This window comes from Pleurodeles waltl, chromosome 8 (genome assembly GCF_031143425.1).
Source record: "Pleurodeles waltl isolate 20211129_DDA chromosome 8, aPleWal1.hap1.20221129, whole genome shotgun sequence".
In the NCBI taxonomy this organism is placed as follows: Eukaryota; Metazoa; Chordata; class Amphibia; order Caudata; family Salamandridae; genus Pleurodeles; species Pleurodeles waltl.
In genome coordinates, this window is record NC_090447.1 from 418,579,239 (window position 1) to 418,596,595 (window position 17,357).

Genomic DNA, 17,357 nt, shown 5'->3' on the forward strand with positions numbered 1-17,357 from the left:
TGATAATTTGAGAAGGTTAGAAAGGAAGGGTGGAGACTTGTAATGGATTGTTTTGTAAGCTAGACATGCCAAATTAAATGGTATTCTAGCCTCAAAAGAGAGACAGTGTAAGCCAATGAACGCTGTAGTGATGCAATCAAATTTCCTTTGTGACGAGGTAAGTCTGGCTGTGGCACAAAGACCAGAGTCAGTGGCAAGAAGGAAAAGTGCAGAACGCTGCAAGGACGATGTTACCAAAGCCCAACGTGATCATTATATTTTATATTAAAGTCACGGGGGGTCAGATCCTTCACAGAAATTGCTTTGAACGTATTCACAAAAATCTTTAGTGGCTCACCTTAAAAAAAGGACTGTGAAGAAGCTGTTTGCCACCTCTTGCAATAGGGTCTTCATATTCAAACTGCCGCTGCAAAGCTTCTGGAAGGCCTTTGACCAATGCAGCTAAAGCACTGCCCGTAAAGCTCTGTTAGAAAACACAGAATAGTCATTTAATGTACCTTGCAGAAACATATGGTAATGTTCAATACTGTGCCCCATGACTGCACAATAAGAATGATTAAAACTTTAGAGATAGCATTTAACCCTAACATGCTTGGTGAAAAAACAAAGCACAAAATGCAGAAGCTACTTACCAACAAACATCAGCACAGCATGCTGTCTCTTCCTACCGTGGCTATGATGGAGGGAGCAACATATTTTATGGTGGTCAGAAGGATAGCTGAAGTACTTGGCCTTGAGTTGCCGCCTACTGTTCAGGTCAGGTCAAATCTCCTGACGGAGGTGCTCTAAGCCAGGGGCTTCCACAGCTGAGCCCCTTTCTACCATTCAATGAAGCCCTCACCAATATATTTTTGGGTACTAGGTCGAAACCCAACACAGGGGCTCCTGTGAATAGGACTATCGAACACCGCTATAGGCCCACTCCGAATGACCGTAAATTCCTGTCCCAACACCCCACGCCTGAGAGACTTTCATCCAGGCTTCCTCTTCCTTAGATGCATTCCCTTCCACACCCCCGGATAGGGAATCAAAAAGGCTAGAACAATTTGGGAAGAAGATGTTTTCTTCCTCCATTCTTGCGCTGCGGTCCGTGAACACCGCATGCCTTTTGGGCCACTACACCCACTCTCTGTGAGATACGGTCGCGCACATTCTGCTGCAGATACCGGAGGAGGCCCGTGCCATCATCTCCCAAGTTGTCACCGATGCAGCAAAGTTCACGATCAGATGTGGGCTGGACACATCCGACTCTCTAGGCAGATTGGTTGCGACGACGGTGGCCTTGATGCGCCACGCCTGGTTGCGTACTTCTGGTTTTTCTGGGGATGTCCAAAAGTCTCTTATGGACATGACCTTTGATGGCTCCCGTCTTTTTGGAGACAAGACGGACTCAGCTTTGGAGAGATTCAAGGGCTCCCGGGCCACAGCTCGGTCCCTTGGCCTTTCCACTGTCCCTCGACCCTAACAGTCTGCCTTTCGCCCCTTTTGTGGCCAGGGAAGGGGCTCCCTGTCACACCCCCATCCCAGCCACTGTGCCTCCCATGCAGTTCAGCTGCTGCGTGGCCTGGGATGCGGAATCCCACATGGGCGTGGGACAGGGAACCAGAGGTCTGCCCAGTCTACCCCAACTGCAGCCTCCAAACTTTCCTAGTCCGTCCCCTACTCTGATCCAGTTGGTCGGCAGGATTCACCATCACCTGCCCCACTGGGAATCCATCACTACGGACGGGTGGGTTTTGCAGATAGTTCGAAGGGGCTACTCCCTCCCCTTCAAATCTGCCCCACCAGCCATGCCTTCATAAGTCAAACATCTTTCGGAGGATCATTTGGCACTTCTACGCCAGGAAGTCGCAGCTCTGTTGGCCAAGGGAGCCACAGAAAAGGTCCCTGCGCCAGAAATAAGTCGTGGTGGTTATTCCCACTACTTTCTGGTGCTCAAGAAGGAGAAATTCAAAAAGCTCACCCTGGCTCAGGTCTTGTCTGCCTTGGACCCAGGAGACTGGACGGTAGCGTTGGACTTGCAGGATGCTTATTTCCACATTCCCATCCTGCCTGCCCACAGACGTTCCCTACGATTCGTGGTAGGTCACAAGCACTTTCAGTTTACTGTGCTCTCCTTCGGCTTTACCAGCGCCCCTCAGGTGTGCTGAAAGTAATGGCGGTGGTTGCGGCTCATCTGCGCAGGTTAGGGGTTTCGACTGGCTGTTGAAGGCAGACTCACCCTAGAAAGACGTCTCCCACCTTCAGACTACAGTGAGCCTCCTGCACATGCTGGGGTTCATTATAAATGTGCTCAAGTCACACCTGACTCCCTCTCAGACGCTCCCATTCATCGGTGCTGTTCTGGACACAGCGAAGGTTCGGTCTTATCCTTCCGAAAAGCTAGTCCAAGATATTCAGGCTAAGATTCCGATCTTTTAGCCTCTGTCTTGGGTTTTGCTGAGACCCGCTCTGAGGCTGATGGACCTTATGGCCTCCTGCATCCTGCTAGAGAGACATGTCAGATGGCATCTGCGGGCTTTGCAGTGGGACTTGAAGTTCCAATGTGCTCAGCAATAGGGAAATCTCTCCAACATGGTCCAGATCTTCGATGGGGATTACAAAAGACCTGCAGTGGTGGCTTTCGAATCCGCATTGGGTCCACTGCAGATCCCTTTCCCTTCCCCAGCCAGATCTATCCATAGTGACAGATGCATCACTTCTGGTTTGGAGCAGCCACATGGAAGAGGCGGAGATTAGAGGCCTCTGGTGGCGTAAGTAGTGGAAGTGTTCATGGACAACACTACTGCCATGTGGTACTGCAACAAATAGGGCGGAGTAGGATCCTGGACCCTTTGTCAAGAGGCAGAAACACCTCTGGAAATGGCTGGAACATCAGGACATTAACCTTGTGTTTAACATCTAGCAGGCTCTCTGAACGCCAGAGCAGACAAACTCAGCTACCGATGCGTAGCCGATCACAGACGGCGTCTCCATCCGGAGGTGGCACAAGGTCTCTTTAAACAATGGGGAGAGCTTTGGTTAGATATGTTCACCTCCGCAAAGACCGTGAAATGTCAGCTGCTTTGCGCGTTGGAGTTTCCAAGGGGTCACTCGCTCAGAGACGCTTTTCTTCTCGAGTGGAACTCCAGCCTCCTTTCCGCCTATACCACTTCTGCCCAGAGTTCTCAAGAAGATCAGGCACAACTGGGCCAAAGTTATCTTGGTGGCTCCGGACTGGGCACGGAGAGTATGGTATCCAGAGCTCTTGACATGGCCACCGATCCTCCACTCAGACTGCCTCTTCAGGAGGATCTTCTGTCGCAGCAGCAGTGGACGGTTCTCCACCCCAACCTGTCCAATCTCAGCCTTCATGTATGGTGATTGAGCGGCAGCAGTTGACGGCTTTTTACCTTCCACCCAAAATCTGTGACTTTATCTTGGCAGCCAGGCATCCCTCCACACAAATGGTATACGCCTGTTGTTGGCATACATTTATGGCATGGTGTACCATCAAATCTGCTGATCCCCTCTCTGCTCCTCTTTCTAAGGTTCTTTTGTTCATTCTTTCTTTAGCCCAGCAGGGCTCTGCTTTGAGCACCCTTAAATGTTATTTATCAGCTATTTCAGCCTTTGTTAGGTGCCTGATCAGCCTTCACTCTTCAAGTCTCCTACTGTTAGTCGATTCCTTAAGGGTCTCACCCATTTATTTCTTCCCACTCCATTTATCATGCCGCAGTGGGACCTCAATCTTGTCCTTACTTACTTAATGTGTACTCCCTTTGAGCCGATGCACAATTGCCCTTTACGGCTCCTCACTTTCAAGACTGTCTTTCTTGTTGCCATCACCTTTGCTCGCAGAGTAAGTGAGCTTCAAGCTTTTTCTGCAAAGCCCCCATACTTGTCTGTGCACCATGACAAAGCGGTGTTGCGCACTAAGGCTCCCTTCCTTCCCAAGGTTGTTACGCCTTTTCAAGTAGACCAGTCCATCACCTTCCCTACTATTTACACCCCCCCACATCCTTCTCATGAGGAGGTGAGACTCCACCGCCTGGACCCAAAAAAAGCGTTGGAGTTCTATCTCAATCATACTAAAGATTTCCGGGTGGAGGATCAACTTTGTTGGATATTTGGGTGCGAAGAAAGGGAAGGTACAAAAACGTACCATCTCTAAATGGGTACTTCTTTGGATCAAGATGTGCTATGCTTTGGCAAAGAAGCAACCCCACGAGGGCTTGCGTGCTCATTCCACCAGAGCAACTGCTGCTTCCACTACGTTAGCACGCAGAGTTCCTGTCTTGGATATCTGCCAGGCAGCTGCGTGGGCATCCCTGCACACGTTTGCTAAACATTACTGCCTGGACAGTCAGGTCCGTCGGGACGGCTACTTTGGTCGTTCGGTCCTGCAGGACTTTCTAGTATGATCGTGATTCGCAGCCCATCTCCGAAGATTGCATTGCTTGGGTACCTATTCTAAGGTAAGGAATCTGCAACTAGAAGTCTCTATCAGATGTACAAGTTACTTACCATTGGTAACAAAATATCTGTTAGAGACATATTCTAGTTGCAGATTCCTTACCGGCCCACCCATCCTCCCCGCTTGTGAACTGATTTTTAGGGACCGGGAATCCCCATTCAGGTACTTAGCTCTGGTGCACCAATGTCAGTGTTCTTAGCGGCTCTGCGCTTTGGCGTGGAAAGTTGTTAAAAGGAACTGACGTCACTGCGCTGAGGTGGCGTCTACGTACTACTCGTGAAGTCATCACAGTGACTTCGATGTCAACGACGCCCACAGAGTCGACCAATGCGACCTACCGACACGCAAGGGTATTGCTCGAAGAAAAAATCTCCGGATGCAGTCTGATGCCTTGGGGAAAATTCTAAGGTAAGGAATCTGAAACTAGAATATGTCTCTACCAGATATTTCGTTACCAAAGGTAAGTAACTTGTACTTTAGTTTTAGTAGACTAAATCTTGAGCCCATTAGGAGCAAGAAGATTTGCAAACTCTTAGCAGTAGACAATAAAAAGTTCCAAAAAACACATAGAAGAAATCCTTATAGGCAGCAATTTGAGTAGACTTCTGGTGAAAAGCAACGCAATGTGGCTATTAAAATATCAGTTTAATTATTTTTTGCAGTATAGGAGTGCAAGATACATTTCATTTTAGCTTGTGAAGCTTTACACTTCTTAATGCAAGCATGAAACGTTACAGGCTGAATATGGTATAACCCGCATGGGGCAAGATTACCATCTCAATTTATGTCAGCTGGACCTAAATTGTGTCCTGATTTATTTTACAATCTGATGCATTCTGGGGATGGAGGGCTTGGTTTGTTTTCATTAAACAACGTAGTGCACAGCAGATAACAATAATAACCAGGATTGTAAACATGCTGCCCTACCGAAAATTTGAGGGCGGGAGCAACCAAAAGCACATTGGGAACAAAATGAAGTTGGACTCTAAATGCAGTACTATTCTGATAAACACACGTGCAGGAGTAATCAACGGAAAAATCTGAATCTCAACAACCCACCAACACTGAAGAAACAGCAAGCAAAACCTGACACTTAGTGTAGTGTTCCAAGCACACTGGGCAAAGGGTGTAAAAAGGGGATTGTATCCTATGACGACATCCAGACTCCATTGTGAGACTGACAGCCAAAATAAAGAAAAGAACTTGTAAAATAAACACCCTAATACCTATTAAGATATGTAGCAATGGAATAGAAACAGTTTTAAACTGTCTGTCATAACAAAAAAAACATAGCAGCATAATACTTAAACATTATATAAAATAAAATGTATCATATGAAAATGAGTCATAGGGTAAGGTGATGGGGTATATCAGGTAAAGCGTCACAGCTTTTCACAAATAATCAAAGACATTTGCATCCCAATAAAAAATGTATATCGATCTCAAAATCAATTCTACTCAATGACTGAAAGTCTAACATGTCTGGAAGACTTCAACTCCTTTCTGCAGTATTGACAAAAAATTCAAATAAATCGAACTACAGGGAGTGCAGAATTATTAGGCAAATGAGTATTTTGACCACATCATCCTCTTTATGCATGTTGTCTTACTCCAAGCTGTATAGGCTCGAAAGCCTACTACCAATTAAGCATATTAGGTGATGTGCATCTCTGTAATGAGAAGGGGTGTGGTCTAATGACATCAACACCCTATATCAGGTGTGCATAATTATTAGGCAACTTCCTTTCCTTTGGCAAAATGGGTCAAAAGAAGGACTTGACAGGCTCAGAAAAGTCAAAAATAGTGAGATATCTTGCAGAGGGATGCAGCACTCTTAAAATTGCAAAGCTTCTGAAGCGTGATCATCGAACAATCAAGCGTTTCATTCAAAATAGTCAACAGGGTCGCAAGAAGCGTGTGGAAAAACCAAGGCGCAAAATAACTGCCCATGAACTGAGAAAAGTCAAGCGTGCAGCTGCCACGATGCCACTTGCCACCAGTTTGGCCATATTTCAGAGCTGCAACATCACTGGAGTGCCCAAAAGCACAAGGTGTGCAATACTCAGAGACATGGCCAAGGTAAGAAAGGCTGAAAGACGACCACCACTGAACAAGACACACAAGCTGAAACGTCAAGACTGGGCCAAGAAATATCTCAAGACTGATTTTTCTAAGGTTTTATGGACTGATGAAATGAGAGTGAGTCTTGATGGGCCAGATGGATGGGCCCGTGGCTGGATTGGTAAAGGGCAGAGAGCTCCAGTCCGACTCAGACACCAGCAAGGTGGAGGTGGAGTACTGGTTTGGGCTGGTATCATCAAAGATGAGCTTGTGGGGCCTTTTCGGGTTGAGGATGGAGTCAAGCTCAACTCCCAGTCCTACTGCCAGTTCCTGGAAGACACCTTCTTCAAGCAGTGGTACAGGAAGAAGTCTGCATCCTTCAAGAAAAACATGATTTTCATGCAGGACAATGCTCCATCACACGCGTCCAAGTACTCCACAGCGTGGCTGGCAAGAAAGGGTATAAAAGAAGGAAATCTAATGACATGGCCTCCTTGTTCACCTGATCTGAACCCCATTGAGAACCTGTGGTCCATCATCAAATGTGAGATTTACAAGGAGGGAAAACAGTACACCTCTCTGAACAGTGTCTGGGAGGCTGTGGTTGCTGCTGCACGCAATGTTGATGGTGAACAGATCAAAACACTGACAGAATCCATGGATGGCAGGCTTTTGAGTGTCCTTGCAAAGAAAGGTGGCTATATTGGTCACTGATTTGTTTTTGTTTTGTTTTTGAATGTCAGAAATGTATATTTGTGAATGTTGAGATGTTATATTGGTTTCACTGGTAATAATAAATAATTGAAATGGGTATATATTTGTTTTTTGTTAAGTTGCCTAATAATTATGCACAGTAATAGTCACCTGCACACACAGATATCCCCCTAACATAGCTAAAACTAAAAACAAACTAAAAACTACTTCCAAAAATATTCAGCTTTGATATTAATGAGTTTTTTGGGTTCATTGAGAACATGGTTGTTGTTCAATAATAAAATTAATCCTCAAAAATACAACTTGCCTAATAATTCTGCACTCCCTGTATTACAGAAGCCTGTCTTCATCAACGTCATTCATAAAGTCTAGAAAAGTACTTCATGCATCACTATTTGACTATAACCCACTGCTAATCTTCATCCCAACAACAGAGCTTCCATTGCTGGGTACTACATATGTACACAAATTCTTCCTTGGATTAACTATTCAAAATTCCTTCATGCAAACAACTGTTTGTGAATGAAGTAACCCACTGAATCATTTCATTGGGAAATAAATGGACAAAATCAGCCAGCTACTAAATATGAACAATACAGATGCGTCAAGCAAGAGGAACGTGTGATGGAAATGCCTCCATGCACTCAGGAACAGATGAAAAGAACTGCCAGGGTGTAGTGAACATGCTGCACAGCAGCAGCAGAAGATATCTTGAGTATTAAAACTGTGCGAGGAAAAATATAACTTATTAGAGAGGCCTCCCTCATTTAAGACGCAATATAAATAACACACAAACAACTGTAAATGTAACTTATCAGCGAGTCCTCTTTCATTTAAGACTCAACATAAATAACAAAAATAACTGTCATCCATTTAATGTTCAAAACTATTTGTACAGTATGCAGCCTATGTATGAGGGCAGACTTGGCAAACCAGACATCATAAAGTATCACTAGGCCTCACAATTAGTATACATTAATGACTGGATTTTCTGAGAGGGATCAGGTTCTGGAATTAGCCTGGAGTTAGACTTGCTGCACCGACATGGGTTACACAATATGCTGTATGGAACACCTATTCATCATGCTCTGCCATCCATTGTCAGGGCCCTGTTGCTAAGCTGTAATAACACACTGAGAAGTATCAAATGATGTGGTAAGCTCACTGCCCAAAAACCACTCTGCGATGGCACAAGTCTTCCTCACGTAGTTTTTCTTATGTTTTTCTGTTTATGGCATCTTACTGGCATGCTGGGAGATGTATGGGCAGTTGACCACATTAGGCTATTTGACCAACTGACCAATGGCTTTGCACTCCATTGTAAACAAATATACATATAATTAAGATATTTGCAGCTTAGACATGCTCTAGACCCTTACAAAGAGCAATTGCAAGTGGTGCCTGGCTTTAATCCCCTTCAGAGCAAGGTAACAATGGAACATAAGGGAGAATCTACAGAGTTACACATCATTAGTCCACACTGCAATGATTCAAATGGGATGTTTCTGAAAGTTCTATGGGACTGCCCAAGTACAGTAGTCTACTGGCAGCAGATCCATGACAAGATAGTATTGGGAGTGGGCTGCTATATTGTATTAGATCCCAAAGTAGTACTTCAGGGGGTGAAGAATGTATGGGATGGTGCTATCAGTTCTAAACCTCTGGTGGGCATAGGCCTTACAGTGACCAGGTGCAAACCACCAAGCACTGGAGGAGTAAAGGTCCCCCTACAGTGGGACGAATGGCAAAGTGACAGGGACATCTGTGCACTGGCAGAGAAAACAGTTTATAAAGCACAAGAGTGTCCACAAAAATATTTAAAAAATATGTGGTGCATGGGACAGAGCAAATGACTCATGGATAGTAATGGATTTAATGTACTGTATTTAATCTTGGGACTGAATATAAATAGGCAAGAGGCCTTACCCAAGTGTCTGATTCTATTTTGGAGCAGGGTAGAGACTTGTACTGTGTATGCTATTTAGGTCTGCAACAGATGTTTTTTCAATTTTATTTTGTCTAATTCCTGTAATGTTTAATGGCTTTGTTATAAATACAATAAAAAGATATCAACATATTATTAAAAAATATATATTTGAACAAATAAGTATTGAAAAAGAAAGTTAATAACACACTGCACGAAACACTCAACCATGAATGACTACAAGTTTCTTCAGTACAATAGGAATTACTTTAAATCTAAAATTTTGAAGTGTTTGACTTGTTACGTGCATATAGGCCTCAAGTTCTATATATATATTGTACTTTGACGTATGTAGAAAGTCTGGATACCACTTTGCCTGGTCTAGTCTAGAGCAATGAGGATCATTGTTGCTGGAGTTTGAGGATAACTGCAGAAATGAACAGAATTGGAGCAAAAGCAAAACAATGCAGTTGACCAGGGAATCAAATGAGCATTGCCCAATTAACCGGGCTATAATAAGAGTAGCTATTTTATTAGTTGACAAATATGATGTGAGGCTTCTTTCTCTGCCCACTGAATTTGTACTGCCAACATTCCCAGATGTGCTCCCCATCATAATATTGAGGTACCTGTCACAACTGTCTGGAGCTGAGACTCTGACAGAAGCATATCTTCTTGACTCAGGTTCTCTACCTTGCACCACCATGATAGGAACTGTTTTGCTTCTATCATGAAATAAAGTCTGTTGTTCCAGTGGTTAGATTTCTGGAGCAATTTGTCCTCTAAATATGCGGAGAAATCTCCTATGGAACCTTGCATTTGGGCCAGTGAAAGTGCAAGAAGCCATTGAACCCAGGAGAAAAGAGATATGCCTCACTGACTGACTGCTTTTCATTGAGCACAGATGACACTTCTCTCCAACTGAAGACAGATTCTCCTCTGAAGGAGACACTCTTCCTAAGGTTGAGTCTAGCACTACTCTCAGGTATAAAATCACTTGCTCTGGTGCAAAGTTTTAATTTTGTAGACTGATTGGCAGACCTAGTTGTAGAAGCAACAATTCTGTGTTGTTTAGATTCTGCTGCACCTTGTCCTGGTGTAGGAAAGCACCCTATTTTCCATTGTTAGCCTGCACCTTTTGCCTGGGGTCTGATGTGATTTTGACTGAATGTGCACTGGGTTCCTGCTAACCAGGTCCCCAGTGTCAGACCTCTTTCCCTAAAATAGTACAGATGATTCTCTCAATTGGCACCACCTTTAGCACCCACTGTGAGCCCTAGTAAATGGTACTCCTTGTACCTAGGGCCTGGGGTACTAAAGATGGGCCCTAAGGGCTGCAGCACAAATTGTGCCACCCACAGAGACCTTGCACCAAACACACACAGTGCTATAATTGCAGGCAGCGTGACTTGTGCAGACAAAACTGAAAACTCGACCTGTTACACATCCCTGTGTGCCATGTCACCCACCACTGCATATGATATTTTTAAGTCACTCCTTCAGAAGGCATACAGCCCTAAGGCAGGGTGTAATATATCATATACAAAGACATATCTGCCCCCTACTATGTTTCTGTCAATTCTTAGACACACTAACTTTCAAAGAAACTAGGGATGTTTGGTATCAAACATCTCGTATTAATAAACCCTCACTGAATCCAGTGATGGATTTATTAATACATGCACCCAGAAGGCACCTTAGAGGTAACTCCTGAAAACATACCCAACTTCCAGTGTGTTAACTGACTGGTCAAAACCAGTACAGCCACCCTAGACAGATTTCTGACCTTCTGAGGTGAGATCCAGTGCCCTCGGGGGCCAGGAACAAAAGCCTGCTCTGGGCAGAGGACATATCTCTTCCAGGCAGGATGAATATTCCAGGGAGGGAAGCTTCAAAGGCCAACCCACCTTTGTAATGCAACCCAAGTTGGCAGGGACGACCAACCCCCTGTCCTGACCCCACTTTTTGGCAGCAAGGCAGGCAGGAAAATTAGTAAGATGAGGAGGTGTGTCCATCTCATGGCAGTCCCACTTCTAAGATATCCATGCTCTGGAGGACCAGGATTGTCCACCTACCAAGTGTGACGACAGAAGGACCCACCGGAGCCGTGCAGCACCAATCCCCGGGGTACTGGACAAACTGCACAAAGCATCAACAGTGAGAGTCCAGTCAAGATTCTCACTGTACCAGGACGTCAGCAAACACATACTCACCTTGTGATGCCCTGATTTTGCCACCCCTGCCAGCTGGTTGACCCTGACCGCGAGGATCCCTTTTGTGCACAGAGCCCAGCCGCCCTATCTACTCTGCACCTGAGCTGATCGGCCTGGGTCCCGAAAGACCCATTATGCCCCCTTGCGGACCAAGCCCCAGTTTGGGAGCTCTCAGACTTGTCCCCAAGTCCCCGTGCACCCTGTTTTTAGGTGCCCCCCCCCCCCAATCCCTTTTCTTTGTAGCGTGCCCAGCTACAACCAAACCAGCTTCCTGCTCTCGGTGGAATCTGGGAAGCTCCTGATGAACTGGCGGTTGTACTTTGGACCCCTACATCTCTAAGCCCAGAAGATGAACCCCCAAAACCGACTGTACTTATCTTTATGCATTTTTGACATTTCTCTCCATAGGATTGCATTGTGCGTAAAGGCGCACAGGTTTGAACTCTTTACTTACCTGTAACTTTTAAACACAAAATCAGTACTTACTCTTCTGCAAAGATTTTTGGTTTTGAAAGATTTTTAAAAAAAGAAGTGTTGTTTTTTCTAAATTGGTCTCAGATTTATTCTTTGAGTGTTTGTCTCATTTATTGTCTCTGTGAGTACAACAAATGCTTAGCACTACCCTTTGATAAACCTAACTGCTCACCCACACTATCACAAAAGAGAGTGTTATCTACTTTTGCACCTGTCAACCTAATGGGGTTCCACTGGACTCTCTGCAAGGTATACTTCTTTTTAGTGCACGATGCAGAGAGCCAGCTTCCTACACCTGGCTTTAAGCTTTTCTTAGCTACTTATCTAGGCAAGGATAGATCAATATTCTTGGACGTCTTAGATGGGTTGTGACTACTGAGATGCATTTTCAAAGGTGTGTTGAGCTGACTTCAGACTGAAGGGCAGAGTAGCAAACTGGAAATCTGCTCTTCCAGCAACCGTTCTGACTTTTGGCTACGTGAGCCTTTTGTGCCACAAATAGCTCAAGGTATCTAATCATATTTGCAAAATAGTTATAACATTTTAGATCACAAAAAAAGAAAAATATAGAACAGATAAAAAAACTTCAAGCATTGGAAATAAATACATCAAAAAAGAAGTTGAAATGTACAACCCAGTATTGCAGTTGAAATTGATGAGATGAATAAGGAGATTCTCTAGGTATGTTCTTGTTGTATGGCTATGCTAAAAACAACAATAAATTATGATTATGCTTATGATACATGAGATCTTCTAAGCTTTTTTAAGATCTGGTAACCAACAGAGACAAAATTGAGGACTCAGTCCAAAGACTACCACATGAATCCCAGAAGTTTTCTCTACATGGACTCAACGCAAGACAACCAGTTCATCCGAGTGCACACACTCCATTTCCATAACACACAGGTTTTCTAAGTGGCCTCTGACTTCTAGTTTAGTGCACTAATGTCGGTGAGAGTGTGTGGCTTTTCAAAGGCCCCACATCCTTCATATGCTAGGAGTGGTAGCTTGAGAAGGTATCACCAACAATGCCACAAGGTAGACAGCCTGCAAAGACACAGATAGGCCAAGACTCATTGCTTGAGGGCTGACAGAGGAACAACATTTGTCACAGCATTTTACCCAGCAGAGGTAATAAGCTTTCTATAAAGAACAAGGCAAAATCAATGTCCCCTTAGTGGAAAACATTTCCAGGTAAGCTGATTTTCAATGTGGGCTGTAAGAATCAGTTAGGAAGATGATGCAATCGCAGCAACAGCATCTGTAAAACAGCACTTTGAGCAGAAACTTCTAGCAAAGACTTGTAATCATTATGATGGATTTCCACTAATGATGTGTCTGAGGTATGGAGGTACATGTCTGCCACATAGCAAGATAGCAAATATAATTAACAATCAGTAATTTGTTAAGTTATGAAATTAATGTTCATGTTATCGAAGTGTTTTGTGGTTTAAATGCTTGTATAATTAGTATGCATATGTACTCAACATTGTTAATGTTTACCGCCAATTTCATCAACATTTTCTTTCACTTAGAAATGTTTTGCATATGCTTATATTTTGCCTAAACTTGTATTCTACTTGGACACGTGTAAACTCAACACTTCTTTTTATGTTACTTCTTTCACATCTTGTGAAGGTTATCGGATGCCAAGGACACTGTGCTGGATATTACCTGCTTCACTTTGGCAAGCCAAAAAGAGTGGTACTGGATATGGGGCTTTGGTAAACTTCTACAGATTGTGGAAAATATTAAGAAGGTTCCTACTGACCCCTTAATAAAAAGTTAGGGATTCAGTTCATGTTCACATTGCTAATATTTGCCTGCACTAATGTTTTGCTCATCATTAATGCTTTTTATATTTTAAACTCTAGATTACAGTATACTGAAGACTTTAAAACTATATAATTGTGGTAGTCACTTACTTCTCAGAATCAAACTGGGAAGCCCACATAAATAAATAGGACCGCATGAGTTGATGGTAGGTATACAGAGTCTCGTTACAGACCAGTCACTCCTTACTAAGCCCACAGAAATGCAGAGAGATCTTAATCGTTTTTCCCAGGTCTGCAGAACTACAAGCTATCCACACAAATGCTAAGTAGTCGGAGTCAAAGGAAAGTGTGGGGCAAAATCCCTTGCAGCTCACAGAGATTTAATCCAAACAATCTATCACATTTTAGACCATAGTGTATTTCCTGAAGGGAACCTTTACCTAACCACATTTTTTGTGGTGGATTGCCTTGAATTTTTGGCAGACTTTAGCAAAAAGTCCTGATTTCATGCAGTGCAAATTCTACTCCCAACAGAGTTTGTCCAGCAAACTCCACAACAGGGGACATTGAGGCATGTTTCAATGCTTTGCTACAACATTGAGAACAATAGGTTCAATTTCTAAACAAAAAGCCTATATTTAGCTTCCCTTTACAAGTACTCCATTCATTTTAATAAACTGTTTTTAACTCAACTATGAAATCAAGCTTCACCTAAGCCAGGAAGCACCAATCTGAATCTTTTCTTTGGTACAGACTCGGTGCGCCTGACTTTTAATTTCGCTATTGAATTGTGAGTTGTTGGCGAAAGGCAAAAAAACCTCTAATGGCTCAAAGACTATATAAATTGTTCCTAACCAGAATCTCTTGCGGTTTCACACAAAACAGAATGTGCATACCTAACTAGGATTACTTTGTCTTTTCAATCCTTCACATGGGGTCAAGCTATTAAAGTCTACTTTGCAGTCTCATGCAAGGTGCAATTTTCAATTTAATGGAATTTTCATGAAATACAGTCTGACATAGCCAACACATTTTAATGGACAATATGATATTTCCCTATTATTTTCAGTTGAATGTTCAATGGGTGTTTTTACTTTTCTGTCTTTAAAGTGTAGCCGGGAAAAGGGTACAGTCAAAAATAAATCACAGAAAAGAATTGATGATCAACTCACCAGGACACGCGTTTCCCCATCCACATCTCCAAGCAAACGATTAATGTTAATGGACTGCCCAAACTCTGTGGTAAGTAGCTTTCGAAGCCGCTGTAGTGCCCACATTCTGTGACCAGCAGCTAAAAAGTCATACAAATAAAATAAATGCACACAAAGCTAGCCATTGCCTACCAATTCAAACGGTAATCTGTGTCAATCTATGGCTTACCTAGGGCACTTAGTTGAGCACAAGCAGCTAATGAAGCAGCTAAGCGGGGAACAATGCCTCTATTAGCAGCAAAATTCAGACGGAAGTCTAGCAGACAAGTCACCAAATCCATTGAAGGGCAGGAGAGAATGCAGCGGTCAGAAAGCAGATCTTTGGGTCCTATGAACAAAATAAGAAACATGTCTGTGACATCCAGTTGATAATCGTAAGATTTCACTTCTTAGAGTGCTTTTAGGAGACAAATAGTATGCTTCTTAAAAAGCCACACTGACCCAACCATCTAAAAGTAGACGGAGGTAGAATGCAAAAACGGACAATAATTAAAATATTCCAATACATTTGTATTTTTTGCAGCAAATGTATATATGCAGAGTAAATGTGAACATAAACAGCATTAAGGTGTTATTTGTTTTAACAAGTTAAACATGCAGGTTTCCCACACATTCTCTTATGCCACGTTAAAGCCTATAGCCTAAAAATCACTTTTACGTCTACAAGGGTCACAAATATTTAAAACATCCCTGGTGAGACCCAAAACCTGTTTACAAGGATAAGCACTTCAACTGTATGAGGTGTATGTGCAGGACGTGCACACTTAGTCATGAGGACCCCCCCTCCCCTTAATGTTTCTGTATCTAAAATGGTGGGTATGCTCTTATTGGCTTATGTGAGTCTTGCCACTGCTCAGGAAGAGTAAAAGAACTAAACAAGGCAACATTTTCAAATGAACATATGGACCCCCACTATGGTGAAAAGTGTCAATCTGTGACCCAACAATGGAGAAGATAAAACCAATAGATCATACCTGCTGCAGGCATTATTGGGTAGACAGTGAACCGCCAACCCCACCCATTGACAGAGCCATCACTAATAAACTTCCATTTCAATTCATCCCCCGGAATGCGCAGCTCACTGGACCAGTCTGACCACTCCCGACCTAATACAGTAAGATATCATATAGTGAGATAACCATATATTCCAATCACATGGATAAGGCAATCCCTGATGTTATTCTAAGCCCATTATTAAACAATATTTACATATTAACAGGTTAGCATATACTGCATAAAACATACATTTCTAAAAGGAAAAGAAGCAGAGAATCAGCAGCTCCGCTCCTGCCTTTGAGTGTCATACATTTTACATCTCTGTTCTGACAGCTGTTCTTAGAAATGTTACTCGTTTTATTTTTTGTTTTTTTAAACTATAACATGCAGAAATTATGAATTGCAAGTTCAACTAACGCCCCATGAAATAACATTACAGACATATAAAATAATTGCCAGGGCTGAAAAGATATGTTGACACAAGCTTTAACATTTTACAATTTGCAGCAACCAATAAAATGTTCACAACAAATGTTAGCATTACATTTTCAAACCGCAACCACTGGAAGGGGGCATTTTACTAAGAATAACTGCTATTTAATGGACAGTTCCAGCATCAGAAGGTATCGGATTAAGTACACAGTATTTAAATAAATTGGCACATCCTAGTGAGTACAACCTAAATATACTCTTGGTGCATCCTGTGGAGCGCAACCTAAATGTACCATTGGCAAACTAATACGAAATTCTAGCAAAGGATGGAGATGTTGGTGTATCTTTACCCATTAGATGTACTAAGATACCAGAGATCAAAGGTTACCAAGTTTATCTCACTCATTGCACTCCCTTACAGATGGGCTGTTCGGCTTTGTTTGATTGATCTTTATGCAACATGTGCACTGTTTTTAATACAGAAGAGCTGGAACCTGCACAGTCATCCAGCACAATATTACTTCAAGAAGTTAATAGCCCTTGTCTATGTGACATGTGTATCGAATAGTCTAACAGACAATAAATGAAAATATGTGAATGTTAGTAGAGGTAATATCCACTTAAGCCTTGTTACTAACAGCTACATCCTTTCTTTTTTCATGTCATGCTGGCTACAAACATTTCCATTACTCCACTCCAAAGGCATGTTGCAAAATTTAAATGTATCAATACAGGTGAATTAATTCTTCTGTGGCAAATTCTTCTCAGTGCCCTAACTCCAGGGCAGGCCCTCCACATGAGCAGAGGAGCGTCGCCCGCTACAAAAATGCCCCAGAGCTGAAAAATAAAATAGTAATAAACTTTCTTTATTACCATTTTATCTTTCAGTACCCCGGGGCAAGAGCTGTTGAGTGACAGCAGCAGGGAGAGGTGCACACTTGTTTAAACTGCGCATTTCCCTTTGGTCGGCCGTCTTGCGTACTTTAAACATCTCTAAACAAGCTGTCATAAGACAGCTGGGTTAGAGAAAGCACAGGCCTCCAGTGCTCTGGTGAGCGCTGAGAGAGCCCGCTCCCACCAATCCTGACGCTTGTTTCATGC

The 17,357-nt window shown here is 43.0% G+C and overlaps 1 protein-coding gene across 4 annotated transcripts in view; it reads right to left on the bottom strand.

Moving 5' to 3' along the window:
• HERC2 (HECT and RLD domain containing E3 ubiquitin protein ligase 2) overlaps positions 1 to 17,357 on the bottom strand; it is a 1,448,528-nt gene that overhangs the window by 307,121 nt on the left and 1,124,050 nt on the right. For 3 of the 4 annotated variants that reach the window (XM_069204283.1, XM_069204284.1, XM_069204282.1), the window contains exons 72-75: positions 15,803 to 15,934; positions 14,998 to 15,156; positions 14,790 to 14,908; positions 338 to 463 (exon numbers count right to left, since the gene is read on the bottom strand). In XM_069204283.1, coding sequence (XP_069060384.1) covers positions 338 to 463; positions 14,790 to 14,908; positions 14,998 to 15,156; positions 15,803 to 15,934 — 536 coding nt within the window. The remainder of the gene's footprint in view (positions 1 to 337; positions 464 to 14,789; positions 14,909 to 14,997; positions 15,157 to 15,802; positions 15,935 to 17,357) is intronic. The other variant, XM_069204285.1, reaches the window with a different exon arrangement.